Source organism: Mustela lutreola, chromosome X, assembly GCF_030435805.1.
Source record: "Mustela lutreola isolate mMusLut2 chromosome X, mMusLut2.pri, whole genome shotgun sequence".
Lineage (NCBI taxonomy): Eukaryota > Metazoa > Chordata > Mammalia > Carnivora > Mustelidae > Mustela > Mustela lutreola.
The window spans coordinates 13188937-13205249 of record NC_081308.1 but is presented as its reverse complement, the minus strand read 5'-3'; the positions used below and the strand labels follow the sequence as shown (position 1 = coordinate 13205249).

The 16313-nt window shown below is 40.9% G+C and overlaps 1 protein-coding gene across 5 annotated transcripts in view; it reads right to left on the bottom strand.

The window, feature by feature from the left end:
- Positions 1–526: 526 nt before the first annotated feature.
- The window catches only part of REPS2 (RALBP1 associated Eps domain containing 2), a 234922-nt gene continuing 219135 nt past the window's right edge, over positions 527–16313 (bottom strand). For all 5 annotated transcript variants that reach the window (XM_059158713.1, XM_059158717.1, XM_059158712.1 and 2 more), the window contains one exon: positions 527–6000. In XM_059158713.1, the coding sequence (XP_059014696.1) occupies positions 5932–6000 (69 nt within the window). In that variant the 3' untranslated portion in view covers positions 527–5931. The remainder of the gene's footprint in view (positions 6001–16313) is intronic.

Here is a 16313-nt window from a genome sequence, read left to right as displayed (position 1 = left end):
CTACTAGGTTACTAGAAATACCCCATGTGTAGCCCACCATATGCATTCACCAAGCAGAATAAAACCCCCATATAATAGGAGATTGGTGGACTCCTAAAAGTATTCAAATTTTAAAAGTAAGAAACTCCAGCTGCCAGGTCAGATTACCTGGCTAGGCTCTCATGCCCACTCTTCCTGATCCGCCCCCCTTCATCCCTACACTCCAACTGAAGAGATGATGATGGGAGCAGTTTTGAACAAAAAGAACACTGACAAGGTGAAGCAAATTACCTGGACCCCACATTAAGTCAAGTTTTCAATTCAGTGATCTTTAAAATGCACTATGAGTTAGGCATGATCTCCCATGATCGCCCAGTGTTTACCATGTACAGATGTTTAAGGGCCCACCTCAGATCACTAGGAGGTAAAAATAATCAAACCTCGGGCTTTGATTTAATTGGGAAGACCTCCAACTCTTTTCCACGGCACCTCCACGAAATACACAAATGCAGGCCGCAGCATATCAACACCAAGACTCCAGACGAGCCACACTTATTATCATACATTTATTTTTAACATAGCACCCCAGTTTCACATCATGTACGTTTCCCAAAGTAGGAGACTTTTAACCTATGTTCTTCACAGACTTTCCAACAAATGTGAAAAAGAGGCAGTAAGGTTAGAGTCTACAAGTTACAATCCAAATACAGGTTACCCTATATTTATTTATGTTGAAGATCAATATACATAATGTTCCTAAGGCCTAGAAAATGAGTAAGACTCTGGCTAAGTAAACTATTAACACAACTTGTCAGCACATTATGAAAAGACAGAAGGCATCAAATATATACTTTGCTGTTATTCATTTTACTGTTCAATGTACTTGTAGTGAAAAAATAAACACTTTTATTCTCAAGATTAAACTAGACCATCAGCTCATTCTCTCTCCTGGCCCACTGCAATGAAGACTATAATGGCCCTTCTTGCCTCTGGCTTTCTTGAACATATTTGCGCTGAAGACAAAAAGAATGGCAGTGCTAAAGAAAAAGGTACACCCGGTTCCCAAGATAGGTACAGGTGAAGTCCTCATACAAGTTGACTTAAGATGAAACAAAAACAACAAATCTCAGCCGATTCAATTGCCGTATGATGGGGTACTTGCATCAACTGCGCCGTTCTGAGGGCAGAGCTTTGTGAAGGACATTTAGGACCCAGTCCTGTTGTCCAACAGAGTACTTAAGTAGGACGGAACTGGTCCCTGACTTTCCCTAGTAGAGCCCTCAAATTCCAATACAAGCCCCCTTGTAAGTCCCTTGTCCTCTGGTCTTCAGAGTCTCAAACCCATTTTCTCCAACTTCCCACAGCCATGAACTTAGCTTAGAGCAAGACAGGAGAACTCACCAAACACACACACAAATAAAGGTTTTCCCATTGTTACGAATGGAGCAAGGCTTCTGTAACTAGGACGAGTCCTCCCAGTTGAAACCCTGACTTTATCATCATGTAGTTTAGCAAATGTAGACAATTAACTATCTAAGCCTAAAAGCAACTGTGTACTTGGCATCTCCTGTTCACATCAATAGACTGGCTGTTTCAGGGAACACCTGTAAGGCAGCCTCTGAATGCCTGTTGCTGAGGGAGACAGCAGCTCTTAGGCTCTGTGCTACTTTTCAAGTCTGGTCCTCCATGCCTGGTCTTACAGTTCCTCTTGGGAGGGTCACAAAATCAGATGCACTTCTCGTTGTAAACAAGCAAAGTGGGTGGCTCGCAGAGTTAAGACTCACAGGCCAGTTGCCATCAGTGACCGAGCTGTTGGCATTGGTGGGCAGTAGCCTTTGGCCTGTGCTGACAGGGGAGGTGCCACCTCAGAACTCCAGAAACCCAAATCCCCACTTCTTCTAGTAATTTGAACCATGCTAAGTCATGGATGCAAAAAAAAAGAACATAACAAAACACCCATCACGAAAGTGTAAATTCAAGAGATCCTTCGAAATCAGAGTTTTCAAAGAATGCAACAGAATAAGCCAGTTGGAAAGAGAAACCGAAGTCGCTGGTGTTCTATTTATTTAACAAGTGGAGAAAAAGACTTTCCTTCTTCAAACTGATATTACATTTTGTTCAAAATGTTTAAACCATGAACTACTAAGTCTTAGTCAATAATACGGGAATATTTGGTTGCTATGATGTTTGGAATTCTTTTTTTATACTTTCAAAATTACATTCCTTTGGTGAGGTCTAGTCAGGAGGTGTGATTGTAGTTTGTGCTGAAAAAATTTTTTAGCTGTAAGGTGTTATGCTGTAACTGAGATCTTTCCGACTACTGCTTAGAAGAAGATATTTGCAAATGCCTGTCTTAATTGCAAGAAAAACACCCATTCCAGATGATTTTTTATTGATCTTTCAAGTACACCTCTATTATTACCATGGTTGAGAGATCATTTAAGAAATAGACAAATTATCATTTATAAAGAGACTATAGAATCAAGTCACATATGAAGAGAAGAATGCTTTATGACAGTTCAGACACTGGTAGGAAATCAAAGAAAAATGCATGTTTTTGATTACTCCCCCTAAAATATGCTGAAATCGAACATTTGCAACCCACATAACTAAAGACATATCGAAGAAAACTGTAACTTACTACATATTGAGTTCATTTCCATCGCAGTAGTCTATTTTAAAAACAAACTCCCATAAGGAATATAGGAATGGAATCCATTCAAAGCAACAGCTGTCAAAAGTTCTGCCAAAAAACTTGGAGTAATTTATTGCATCATGAAAGGTGAGGTGTTCAGAAGAACAAACAGTTCAATCATATTCTTCCCTTCAGATTTTATTTTTTGCTTCAATCCAAGAGAAATATCTAGATCTAAAACTCACTGAAACACGTTTTCATACTTGAAGACTTACTAAGTAAATAAAATTCAATATGGTAAATAGAAGGAAGCCTTCTTGTCTATTTTTAGTACTGCTAGAGGCTAGAGGATGGGACTTAGAATCTGTAGCATTAGCTGGCATTCCAACTCTGCCACTACTTATCTTTCTACAAATTCTTAGGCTAGAAAATGTAGTGTCTGATGGTCTTGGTTTCCCCACAAGCAAACTGCAGAAGACAGGTACAAGTCCTCTCAGCTCTGCCATCCTATTCTCCAAGGAGAGTAAAATGGGCCTAGCTTCCAGCTAAGATGTCTCCCCTCCCAATTAGGCCCAAAGCACTTCTCCAACATTCATGAAGCAGTTAGGTCTTTCCAACTAAAGCAAGTCCAAATGTCTGCCTTGATTACAACACGCACCTCCATTCCAAATATCTACCTCTCGGTTTTACTTCATGTCTGCTGGACAAGGAGAGGGCAAAAGCAACACACCACTTACAAGAGACAATGAGGCACCCCATCAGCCCACTATCAATTCCTACTGTGCTTTCATCCTTGGGACGACAGGACCCCTCTGAAGGAAGAACACTGAACAACAAGCTTATTAAACCCCCACGGATGGGGGCAACATCGACATTGTGTCCATTGAATTCTACCCAACAAGCAGATCTAATTTTGGAGAAGTTCTGTAGAAGAATTATAATGGTGATTTCAAGAACACAGCCTTCCTATACACCACAGCGAAGGCTCACAGAAACATTAACAGGAGTTATAATCCTAAATTAGAAGTGCACATTCTGAGAAAACAGAGACATGGAAGAAGTACACTGGTCAGGTAGTAATAATAGTGTGCATTTGTTTGTTTTAAATCCACTTCTAAGCAACTAGTACACTGCGGTCACCACTAAGTGCAGTCAGAGGTCATTGACATTGATGTATGCTTTAATGCAATGCTCATCTTAAAATATTGGTGAGACTATGCAACTCATGGGACTTGAATTATCCAATGTGAGCTTGTTCCTTTAGCAAAAACCAAGCCGGCTAAACAAAAGCCCACCTCCTAATTTCTCTCACTCTGGCACTGATTTGATGGGGGAAAAAAACAGCACTATTTTTTTTAAATGTATACTAAAGACTAATATTCCTGAGTTCGTATGCCTCCTTACTGGACACACAGTGCTATCTCGAGGGAGCGCATCGGTATGGAAGACGAGGAGACAGAGTGCACACGATCTTTCCTGAGTGGAATGTAACAAAAGCTAAGCATGCCATGGAATGTCTGCAGCAAGGACACTGCTGATAAAAATAGCTTTAGCCCCTAGATCTCAGGACACGGGAAAAGAGGTTACCTCGAAAGTCTGCACCGCCCATTCATAATCTTAGGAAGCATTTAAAATGGCTCCAAACTCCTCCCAAGGGATAGAAAAAACAACCAAAAGGGAAGGAAAGGGGGACTAGAGAAACGGTTCAAACTCTGGGATTTTCAAAATCAAATCAATTCAAAAATCTTTTCATATGCACAGAAGAGAATCAACAATTTGTTTTTCTTTGGGAAAACAACATCTGCTTGAGCCTTTCTCTTCTACCATTAAGCTATTGATAAAGCTTGCAAATAAAATAAGGGAGCATTAAATAAACACCTCCTTATTCTAAAAGCTGTCAACTCTACGGCAACCGAAGGCTTAATCCCTTATCCTAAACCACCTCAAAAAGGACCCCAGGCACACCCCACACCTCTACTCTAAGAATGGGTAAATTAGCAAAATGCACAAGAGAGAGCATTTCTTGTAATCAGTCTCTCAAAGTGATGTGAGAGTGGGCGTGCCCGGATCCCTGTGGGGTCACTCACTTCCCACTTTCACCTTGGGCTTTCAGGAGGAGTGGGTGACCAAAACTTCTACAGCATACTGGCTTCTGTGATTTGAGCTCACGGTCTTACATCACATACACTGGAGACAGCTGGGCTCTGCTAGTCGGTGCATAAACCAATCACTTCCCAAGGTACACTTCACAGAGAACAAACAGTTGTATATCCAGAGTGAAGGTCAGTCTTCTTTCATTATTCCTTCATACTCAATACAATCACAATCCGCGTTAAAATAACAAAGACAAAAATAACTACCAGAGTTGTTGGATTGCTGGTAACCACCATTTCCCCTTCTTCTCCAGGGTGGGTACCTGGGTTCAAGCAACAAATATTGATCAGTCCAAACAGTCTCTTCAGCCTTTCACATCTGATGTGTGGTCTCCAAAATCATGCATTCACAGACATGGTATCCCATGCAGGATAAAAGTAGAAATTTGACAACTATTTATTTAATTTGATCAGGTGAGGCGCTTAAAGCAGACTGCTCTTGCCCAAAAATTGACATGAAAGGACTGAGTTCTATGAGTTGATGGCCTAGCTGGGCCAAGGTAAATAGATCTTTGACAAAACTTCCACTTTACAGAGGTGCAAAGACCCAATAAATCTCTGCCATTCAACAGAAAACAATAGTTATGTATTATTTATAGCTAGATACAATGTCAAAATGGCACTAGAGAAGCAATTTTTGGCATATGGTGGCAGAGGGCACAGTGCCTGTCTAAATCTGATGTTCTTGTTTTAGTTTTCACTTTTATTATCATCATGCCAAAGACTAGCCAGTTGGAATCCCAATTATTCAGGAAACCAACCTACTGTATTTGATATACATACAAAAATAAAACAAGCATCCTGAAGGTATTGATGTTTTATACAAATCATAAATTCTTTAAATAAATAATGCTCTACTTGTTTTTAATTGCTAGAAGATTGGTTTTTGGTAAGGAGCAACATCTAACAACTTGAGGAAGTACTTAAGAATGGGAGATAAATCCCACTGAAATTACAGTTTCAAGTGTGATCATCAGTTGTATTTTTTCCACCAGAGTAAAACGTGTAAGTGAAGTACAAGAGAAAAGGAAATATGGATTATATTCCGCGGCTTGCAGTTTTTCACCCAGTCTTGGACATCTCTATGACAAGTAGTTGGGTTGAAATATTCAAAGGAAATATCTTGGCAGAAAAAGTCACCCACTGTTACTTGAATCTTGGGGGTTACAACACAGTGACTGGACGCAGTTGTTCCAACTGATTTTCCAATGCAATCCGTTCTTGATGAACCTCCTGATTTGTACAAAACAGAGAGAAGAAAACAAAAAAGCAAAGGGGTCATTTCCTGGGTTCATCCCTAATTCATCAGATATTAAAAAGACACTTGTAGGTGAACCCACAAACACTGAACTACTACACGACTCTAGGACAAGCTGACTAGAAGGCATTGGATTTACAATTGGTGACTAGACAGAGGCGGCTTCACAATTTGTCATCTTGCAGCTCCTCTCTGAAGATGAGGAAATGAAACTGACTGACACCACCCCAGCCTCAATCTCATTGGCGGTTTTAACAGGATCACTGGCTGGCAGAAGTCAATGTTAAAAATCAAAAGACAGACACTGGGAGAGAGCAGAAAAGCAAAAGCAGAATGCTAATAGTGAGAGGTGAGCCAGCAGGGCTCAATTTCTAGCTGCGATCTCTCATTTCTAGTCCAGTACCACACCCTGGCGGGTCTGAGGGATGAGCAAATGCACTGGCCATCCCTCTGCCAAAATACCATCTTGGCTCCTGCACAAAATACAGCTGAAGGTGTGACTGCATGGCTAAAGGCAGGGAGAAAGAAAAACAGGATCAGCCATCTGCTCTTTGGGAATTAAGCTTTCGGTCCTAAAAGAAACTTATTGGTAGGAAGACGGGGAAACAGTTAAAGACATTCGGAAGTAGAATCAGTTAAGATGGGAACGAACTCTAGGAAGGCTCGATTCTGAGATGCCCAGGAAGAATCAGCTTGCTAACCGTCCCACCAGAATTCAAAAGGCATTTATTCACCCCCTCCTACCCAGCTGTCCAAGAGTCTTTGATTAACTGTCTGCTATGAGCCAGATTCTGCTCTAGGTGTGATGGTACCAGCAAAGAACAAAATTGATCAGACCAACGCCCTCATAGGCTTTATACTCAAATGGCTAGAGAAAGACAATAAAGAATGACATACTTTCAAAAGGAGATAAATATGATGAGGTAATAGAGGAATCTGGAAGACAGGTAGAGCAGCTAGTCAGGGAAGGCTTCTCAGAGGTGATGCTATCTGAGCAGAGATTAGAATGAATGGAGGGGTGAGCCATATGAAGACATGGGGGAAGGATATTCAGGGAGACAAAACGGCAACTACAAAAGCCCCAAGGGAGGGAACAAGCTCGGTGTGTTGGATACCAGAAAGGCCTGTGTCACCAGAGAAGGAGCCAGGAAGACACTGGTAGGAGCTGAAGTCTGAGAGTTAGGCAAGGATCTTATGGAAACAGTCAGGAATGTGGATGCCATTCACAATACAGGGGGATAGCTTTGTGGGTTTTGAATCAGGGAATGGATGTGGCTTAATTTGGAATTCAAAATGTTTCACTCAGCATAATCTCCTCCAGTCCCATCCATGTTGATGCAAAAGTTGGGTATTCATCCTTTCTGATTGGAGGCATAATACTCCATTGTATATATGGGCCACATCTTCTTTATTCATTCGTCTGTTGGACATGTGGGCTCTTTCCACAGTTTGGCAACTGTGGCCATTGCTGCTATTCAATTATCATATGGTTTCACTTGTGGAACATAAGGAATAAAATGGAGGACATTAGGAGAAGTAAAGGAAAAGTGAATTGGGACAAATCGGAGGGGGAGACAAACCATGAGAGACTGCAGACTCTGAGAAACAGACTGAGGGCTTTAGAGGGGTGGGGGTGGAGGGTTGGGTGAGCCCAGTGATGTGTATTAAGGAGGGCATGGATTGCCTGGAGCACTGGGTGCTATACATAAACAATGAATCTTGGAACACTGCATCAAAACCTAATGATGTATTTTATGGTGACTAACACAATAAAAAATTTTTTTAATTAAAAATGTTCACTCTGGGGACGCCTGGGTGGCTCAGTGGGTTAAGCGGCTGCCTTCAGCTCAGGTCATGATCCCAGCGTCCTGGGATCGAGTCCCCTTTGGGCTCCTTGCTCAGCGGGGAGCCTGCTTCTCCCTCTGCCTCTGCCTGCCACTCTGCCTGTGCTCGCGCTCTCTCTCTCTCTCTCTCTCTCTCTCTGGCAAATAAATACATAAAATCTTAATTAAAAAAATAAAAATAAAAATGTTCACTCTGGCTACTGTGTAGACAGTGGATTGTAGAGCAGGGCAAGAGTGCAGGCAGGGAGGAGTTGCAGGGTTACTGCATGGACCCAGGTGAGAAATGACTTTGATCAGGGTAGCAGCCACAAAGATGGAGAGAACTGGATGAATTCTGGATATATTTTGAATTTAGAATGGACAGGACCTGCTGATGAAGGTCCCATTTCCCTCATACAGATCAAGTACAGATGTAGGAAAGAAAGAAGGTGATTTGGGATCTACACAAGTGGGTGGTCAGTAAGTGGTACCGAGAACAAGAATAGATAAGAAATAGGCATTTCAAAGAAACGGTTGGGAATGAAATGTCTGAGGTGTGTATTAGATACATTAAGAGGAAATGGCGAGTAAGCAGTTAGAATTGTATGTCCAAAGACCAGAGGTAAGAGAAGTAGAGTTTGAGACAGAAATTGAGGATCACCAGACTATGGGTGATCGTCAAAGTGCTGAGACTGTGTATCATCTAGCAAAAGAATATAGACAGAAGTTGCAGGTGAAAGATAGAACTGAACACACACGGCATACTCAGTCCCAACTAGAACTCCACTAAAACAACAGAAAAAAAAATTGTTTTTTTTTTAAAGTCACAAACACAAAAGAACAAGACAAACACAAGGAAAGAAGTGATACCAATACAATTTGCAAGCAGGAAGGCAAACTGATGACTTAAATAAATGACTCAGCAAATCCAAGCAAAATAAATGTGGGCATTCTACCAGTTGTTACGCTGCTGCATGGTGGGGTCTGTCCATAAAGTGACCCAAATACTCCTTTGTTCAAGGGTCCTGCATCACTTGAGCTAGAACATTTTCCCTCATACAGATCAAGCATAGAAAACTAAACCTAAGCTAAGCTTGGGGACAAAACAAGAGCCCACCTGATTTTACAGAGAAGAGTCTCTGAAAGAGTCAAGCTGGCAGCGCCAGATACCTGCGGAAGTGGAAGTGGAAGAGGGGTGGAGGATGGCTAGAGTGTGTTGGCTGAAAGTTTAGCTTCATAAGCAATTAGTTCCCCAGCTTCTTCCTGCTACTAGGACAGAATACTGAAGAGTTATTCCTTGGAAAGGTAAAACACAGAGCCTCTTGATTAGCAGTACAGAGATACAGTTGAGGATGAGACACTGGACTGGAACTAAGGAGATTAAATAAATATTCTAGATACTGAGACCCACAGCCCTCTCTCTCCACTGAGCCAGATCTTTCCCCCCATGTAGGAGATAAGGAAAAAAAAATCTCTCCGGAAATTCTATCAGATTAAAAAGAAAGCACCAATGATACTGCCTTGAAAGGATCCCCAACTCTACAGCCCAACCAGACTGTTGGAGGCCGAAGCTCAAAGCTGACAAGCCCCATAACATGCTATGCCCGCCCAGTGAGCACCTGCATCCTTCTCCTAAACATAAGCAAAGGACCATCAGATAGTGAAGGGAAACATCTAATAAGAAATACATAACAGGAAAATAGAAAAGTTTTCAGGAAGAAGAAAAATACTACCAGTAATAAAAGATATTACAACAAAGAAATGAGAATAGGATACCTTGAAAAAGAAACAATCAGAGAACAAAAAATGAACTCTTGGTTATTAAATAACCGTTTGAAAACTTAAAATTAACTAGGTCTTCAGAAATGGACAAAAAGACAAAAATAAAGAAGGACTGAAAACAGGAGAGAAAATATGAAAACATTAGAGAACCAACAAGCTAAGAGTTTCAACATCTGAAAAATATCAGCAAGCGAGAACAGAGAAAATGGGCAGGGGAGTGGGGGTGGGTGGGTGAGGAAGAAACATGGAGAAAACACAACAATAATAAAAACCAAGAAAACCCTCAGAACTGAAGAATATGGGTTTCCAAATTAAAAGGGCTTACCAAGAAGAGAGAACAGTATATGAAAATTATCTATACCAAAGCAAAGTAAGAGGGGGAGAAAAACAATAAAACACAAAACAAAAACAAGTTTACCAACAAAGATTCATAAAACAGAATGAAGTTTGACATTTTAAAAAATCATCTATTATATGGTAAGACTGACTTTTTTAGTGCATAGTTCTGTAAATGTCAACACACATATGCATTTGTATAACCGCCACCACAAAGAGGGGACGTCACAGTTCCTACAACCAAAAAGCTCCCTGGTACAACTCACTGATCTACAAACCTTCACCTTCATGCACAACCTCTGGCAACTACCAGTCTGTATCCCAGAACTGTAGTTTTCTCTTTTTAAGAATGTCAAATAAAAGGGATCAAAAAGTATAAAACCTTTCAACCCTGGCTTGCCTCACTCAGTGTAATGTCTTTGAGTTTCGTCCAAGTTATGTGTATCACTGCTTTTATTGCTGAGTGCTATTTCATTGTGTGAATGAACCACACTTAACCTATTCATCCTTTGAAGCACATCTGGGCTGTTTCCAGGTTTTGGCCATCACATAAAACTGTTAAGAACATTCACGTATGGATTTTTGACTGAACGCAAGGTTTCATTTCACTGATGGATACCCAGGAGTAGGACTACTGGGTCACATGGTCAGTGTATCTACAACTTCCTAAGAAACTGTCAAATGACTTTTCAGAGAGGGGTAGCATTTTTCAGTCCCATCAGTGCATGAGAGTCCCAGTTGCCAGCACTTGGTGTTGTCATTATTTTCTGTCTTAGCAATTCTAATGCGTGTGTAGTGGTACACGATCACAGTTTTAATTTGCGTTTCCCTATGGCTAATGATGCTGAGTATCTTCTCACATGTTTATCTGCCATCCTTATATCCTCTTTGGTGAAGTGTCTGTTCAAGTCCTTCGCCCATTTTTAAGTTGAGTTTTTGGAGTTTTGAGAGTTCTTAAGTTTGGAGAGCTCTTTATATAATCTGGATACAAGTCCTTTGTCAAATATGTGAGTTGCAAATATTTTTTCCCATTCTGTAGCTTGTCTCTTAATTCTCCTGACAGTATTTAAGGCATAGCAAAATTTTTAATTTTGATGAAGTACAATTTAATTTTTCTGTTCTAGGTTATGCTTCTGGCATCATTTCTAACACCAGGTCATGCACATTTTTTCCAATCTTTTCTTCTAAAAGTTTTATACCTTTATGTTTTACATTTGCATCTATGACCCACTTCAAGTTAATCTTTGTATAAGACTGAGGTTTTGATCAAGGTTCATTTTTTTTCACATATGGAAGACCCATTCTTAAAAAACAATGGTTGAATGAGTTGATGTTGCATCTTTGTCAAAGATGGGATGGCTATATTCATGCACTCTCCTTCACAACCCTCTATCCTACTCCACTGATCTATACATCAATCCCTCCCCCCAAGCTCATACTGTTTTGATTACTGAAACCTGATACTAAAGTGAATCCTCCAACTTGGTTCTTCTTTTCCAAATGTTTTAACTATTCAAGTTCCTTGGCCCTTACACAAAAATTGTAAGATTAGCTGATCTATACCTACTAGGCCTGCTGGCACTGTGAAATTGGCATTGTAGTGAATCCATAGATCACTTTAGAGAAAAATAACATCACTACTATGTTAAGTCTTTCAATGCACGAAAAGCGAATGTGTCTCTCCATTTATTTAGGTCTTGGATTTCTTTTAGCAGCACTTTATAGTTGTTTTCAATGTTCACAACCTAAGTGTTTGGATGAATTTATACCCAAGTAATTCATCTGGAGGAAGAGGGTGGCAAGATACTGTAATGGCAGTGTTTTTCATATTTCTATTACCAGTTGTTCATTACTTACAGAAAGAATATGATTGGTTTTTATGTGTTGACCTTATATTCTATAACCTTCACCAGCTCAATGAGACAATGAAAATTTAAAAACCAATTCAATTTGCAATAGTGTCATGAAAAATTAGGAATAAATTTAGCAAGACACATGTAATACATGTATACTCAGACTAGTAAGAGAAATCTCACAAGATATAAATAATTAGAAAGATGTACTCTACTAGCAGACTGGGAGATGCAACACAGTTGAGATTTTCATCCTCCTTAATATGATCTGTAGTTTCAAACAAATCCAATCATAATTGTAGCAAGCTATTTTGTAGCAAACGACACATTGATTCTAAAATTTATGTGAAGCAAAGGCCCAGACCATCCAAAGGAATCTTGAAAAAGAGCATGTTGAAAAATTTATACCACCGGATTTTCTTACTATAAAGTAACAGTAATCAAGATTGTGTGGTACTGGTGTAAGAATCAGCAAATAGATTAATGGAACAGAGTAAGAACCCAGGGGTGCTTGGGTGGCTCAGCCAGTTAAACATCTGACTCTTTGTCTTCGGCTCAGGTCATGATATTAGGATTGTGAGATTGAGCCCCATGTCCAGTTTCATGCTCATTGTGGAGTCTGCTTGAGATTCTCTCTCTTCCTCTTCCTCTGCCCCTCCCACCACTGGCGTGTTTGCTCTCTCTCAAAAAAAAAAAAAAAAAAAAACCAGAAATAAATCTACACTTATATGGTCATTAGACTTTTGACAAGGGGACCAAAGTAATCCAAGGAGGAAAAGAAACTCTTTTCAACAAATGGTGCTAGATTAGGTACTGATGTAAGGAAAAAATAAGCCTTGACCCTAATCTCAAACCATACATAAACTTAATCTTAACCAGGAGTGACATCAGAATCTTGGCTATATAAGACATGTCTTGTCCATGTCCCCCTGCCAACAACAACATCCAAAAAAAAAAAAATCTGCCTTTCATTCATGGGCAAAATGCCTTTGTGAGAACTGTGGGATACAGTACCATACATACACCAAGAGATCCAGGAGGAGTCTCACCCAGCCATGTATTGGGTAATAGGCACACAGACCTCAGTCCCAACTCTGGACCCTGCACTGCCCTCTGAACCAGCTCTAAGCCACTATCTGGGAGTCAATGGAAAACACTATTTAAGACAATCATCCATGAATGACAGAGCCTTGGTGGAAATCTAAATTTCCAACAGGGAAGTTCTAGCACAGTGCTAGAGGAGAAAAAAATAGTAGTCTGGATGCACTGGAGGAGATAAGAGAAACTATAACATTCTACTCACATCACAAGGTAGCACAGCTTAGGGCCAAGAGAGATCTTCTCAGCCCATGATTCCCCCCACAGGGGTAACAAGAGTATGTGAGTACACACCCAGGTTCCCCAGCTGTGTGGGACACTGCCAAGTAGGTTCAATTCTCTCTTGCTCCGTCCAGAGTACTGAATTATGAACTGCATGACTGAAAGACAGAAAGCAGGTAGGGGAGCAGCAGATAGGACCCTCAAAAGATATTGAAGGAAACATGGTTCCTACCAAATGTGTTCATAGCACTCATCAAGAAGCCTGCTCGTTGGGGCACCTGGGTGGCTCAGTGGGTTAAGCCTCTGCCTTTGGCTCAGATCATGGTCTTGGGGTCCTGGGATTGAGCCCCGGATCGGGCTCTCTGCTCAGCAGGGAGCCTGCTTCCCCCTCTCTATCTGCCTGCCTCTCTGCCTGCTTGTGATCTGTGTCAAATAAATAAATAAAATCTTAAAAAAAAAGAAGAAGAAGCCTGCTCGTGAGTTTCTGGGGATCTTCCCACTGCCCACAGGGTACTTCCCAGCACACCTCTAGCCTTACTCACTCTCTCTCTCTCACACACACACCCTGATCCTGTACCACATACGTGTTCACACTCCCTAGGCAGCAAACTTTGGCAGGTGGTTGGTGAGGATATGCAGAAAAAGGCTGTGCTGGCTCAGATTGATGGGTCACAAAGAAACAGCAAAATTGAGCTTTAGTGCCACCTTGGTGAAAACAATAGAGAGGCTGCTAGCACTTAGCCAAGTGTTTTGCAGGATCAGGAGAAGGTGTATAAGCGTAATAATTCCGCCACAAGAGGGAGCAAGAAATGTCAAGCAGGTACATTCATAAAAGGTCTGAGAAAGCCTCAGAATCCCTAGCAGAACTGATGAAATGTACTTGTCTCCTGAAGGCAGTTCATAAAGACTGCAGAAAGTGGCTGCTATTTCAAATATGAAGACAGCAATGCAAAATCTCAAGGAACATGAAAAATTAAGGAAACATGACACCAACAAAATATTGCAGTAATGTCCAGTAAACAACCCCAAAGACATGGCGATCTGTGATTTACCTGCTAAAGAACTTAAAATAGCTGTTTTAAGAAAACTCACTGAGCTACAAGAGAACACAAAAAGACAAAATCAGGAAAACCGCATTAACAAACAAAATGAGAAGTCTACCAAAGAGACAGAAGTCATAAGAAAGAACCAAAGAGAAATTCTGGAGCTGAAGAATGAATGAAAAAAAAAATTACAGCAAAGAGTAAAACCATCAAAATGGCTCAAACAGAAGAAAGAATCTATGAGACAGAAGACAGAACTTTAAAATTATACAGTCAGAAGAGAACAACCACAAAAAAGAACCAAAAAGAGTGAAGGAAGGCTATATTACCTATGGGGTAATATTCAAAGAAATAATATGTGATTTGCTGAACTTCTGGAAGTTGAAAAGAGACAGGGGCAGAAAACTTATTTAAATAAATATTGGGGAGGAGTCAAGATGGCGGAAAAGTAGCAGGCTGAGACTACTTCAGCTAGCAGGAGATCAGCTAGATAGCTTATCTAAAGATTGCAAACACCTGCAAATCCAAGGGCGGATCCAAGAGAAGAAGAACAGCAATTCTAGAAACAGAAAATCAACCACTTTCTGAAAGGTAGGACTGGCGGAGAAGTGAAGCCAAGGCGACAGGAAGATAGACCGCGGGGGGAGGGGCCAGCTCCCGGCAAGCAGCGGAGCAACAGAGCACAAAATCAGGACTTTTAAAAGTCTGTTCCGCTGAGGGACATCGCTCCAGAGGCTAAACCGGGGTGAAGCCCACGCGGGGTCAGCGTGGCCTCAGGTCCCACAGGGTCATAGAAGGATCGGGGGTGTCTGAGTGTCGCAGAGGTTGCAGATATTAGAACGGGGAAGCCGGCTACAAAGACAGAACCGAGGAGTGAGCTCCCAGCTCGGGGTTACCTTGAACTGGTCACAGCCTCGGTGAGCTCAGAGCGCGGACAGAGACCACGGAGATGGGAGTAATTGGGCGCTGTTCTCTGAGGGCGCACTGAGGAGTGGGGGCCGGGCCCTGGGCTCCTCCTGGCCGGAAACCGCCATTTTCATTCCCATCCTCCGGAAGTCTATGGAAAGAGCTCAGGGAACAAAAGCTCCCGAAAGCAAACCCAAGCGGATTACTCAGCCCGGCCCCTGGTAAGGGTGGTGCAATTCCGCCTGGGGCAAAGACACTTGAGAATCACTACAACAGGCTCCTCCCCCAGAAGATCAACAAGAAATCCAGCCAGGACCAAGTTCACCTACCAAGGAGTGCAGTTTCAATACCAAGGAGAGCAGCAGAATTCCAGAGGAGGAGAAAGCAAAGCACAGAACTCATGGCTTTCTCCCCATGATTCTTTAGTCTTATACTTAATTTAATTTTTTTCTTTTTCAATTTTTTTTCTTCTGCTAAATTTTTTTTTAATTTTACCCTTTTATTTTTTAACATTATTAACTAGTTTATCTAATATATATATATTATCTTTTTTATACTTTTTTCTTTATTCGTTTTCTTTTTTTAATTGTTTTTGTTCTTTTTTTTTTTCTTTCTGAACCTCTCTTTATCCCCTTTCTCCCCCCTCACGATTTGGGATCTCTTCTGATTTGGTTAAAGCATATTTTCCTGGGGTCATTGCCACCCTTTTAATATTTTACTTGCTCCTTCATATACTCTTATCTGGACAAAATGACAAGGCAGAAAAATTCACCACAAAAAAAAAAAAAAAAAGAATAAGAGGCAGTACCGAAGGCTAGGGATGTAATCAATACAGACATTAGTAATATGTCAGATCTAGAGTTCAGAATGACGATTCTCAAGGTGCTAGCCGGGCTCAAAAAAGGCATGGATGATATTAGAGAAACCCTCTCGGGAGATATAAAAGCCCTTTCTGGAGAAATAAAAGAACTAAAATCTTTTTTGAAATCAAAAAAGCTATTAATGAGGTGCAATAAAAAATGGAGGCTCTCACTGCTAGGATAAATGAGGCAGAAGAATGAATTAGCGATATAGAAGACCAAATGACAGAGAATAAAGAAGCTGAGCAAAAGAGGGACAAACAGCTACTAGACCATGAGGGGAGAATTCGAGAGATAAGTGACACCATAAGATGAAACAACATTAGAATAATTGGGATTCCAGAAGAAGAAGAAAGAGAGATGGG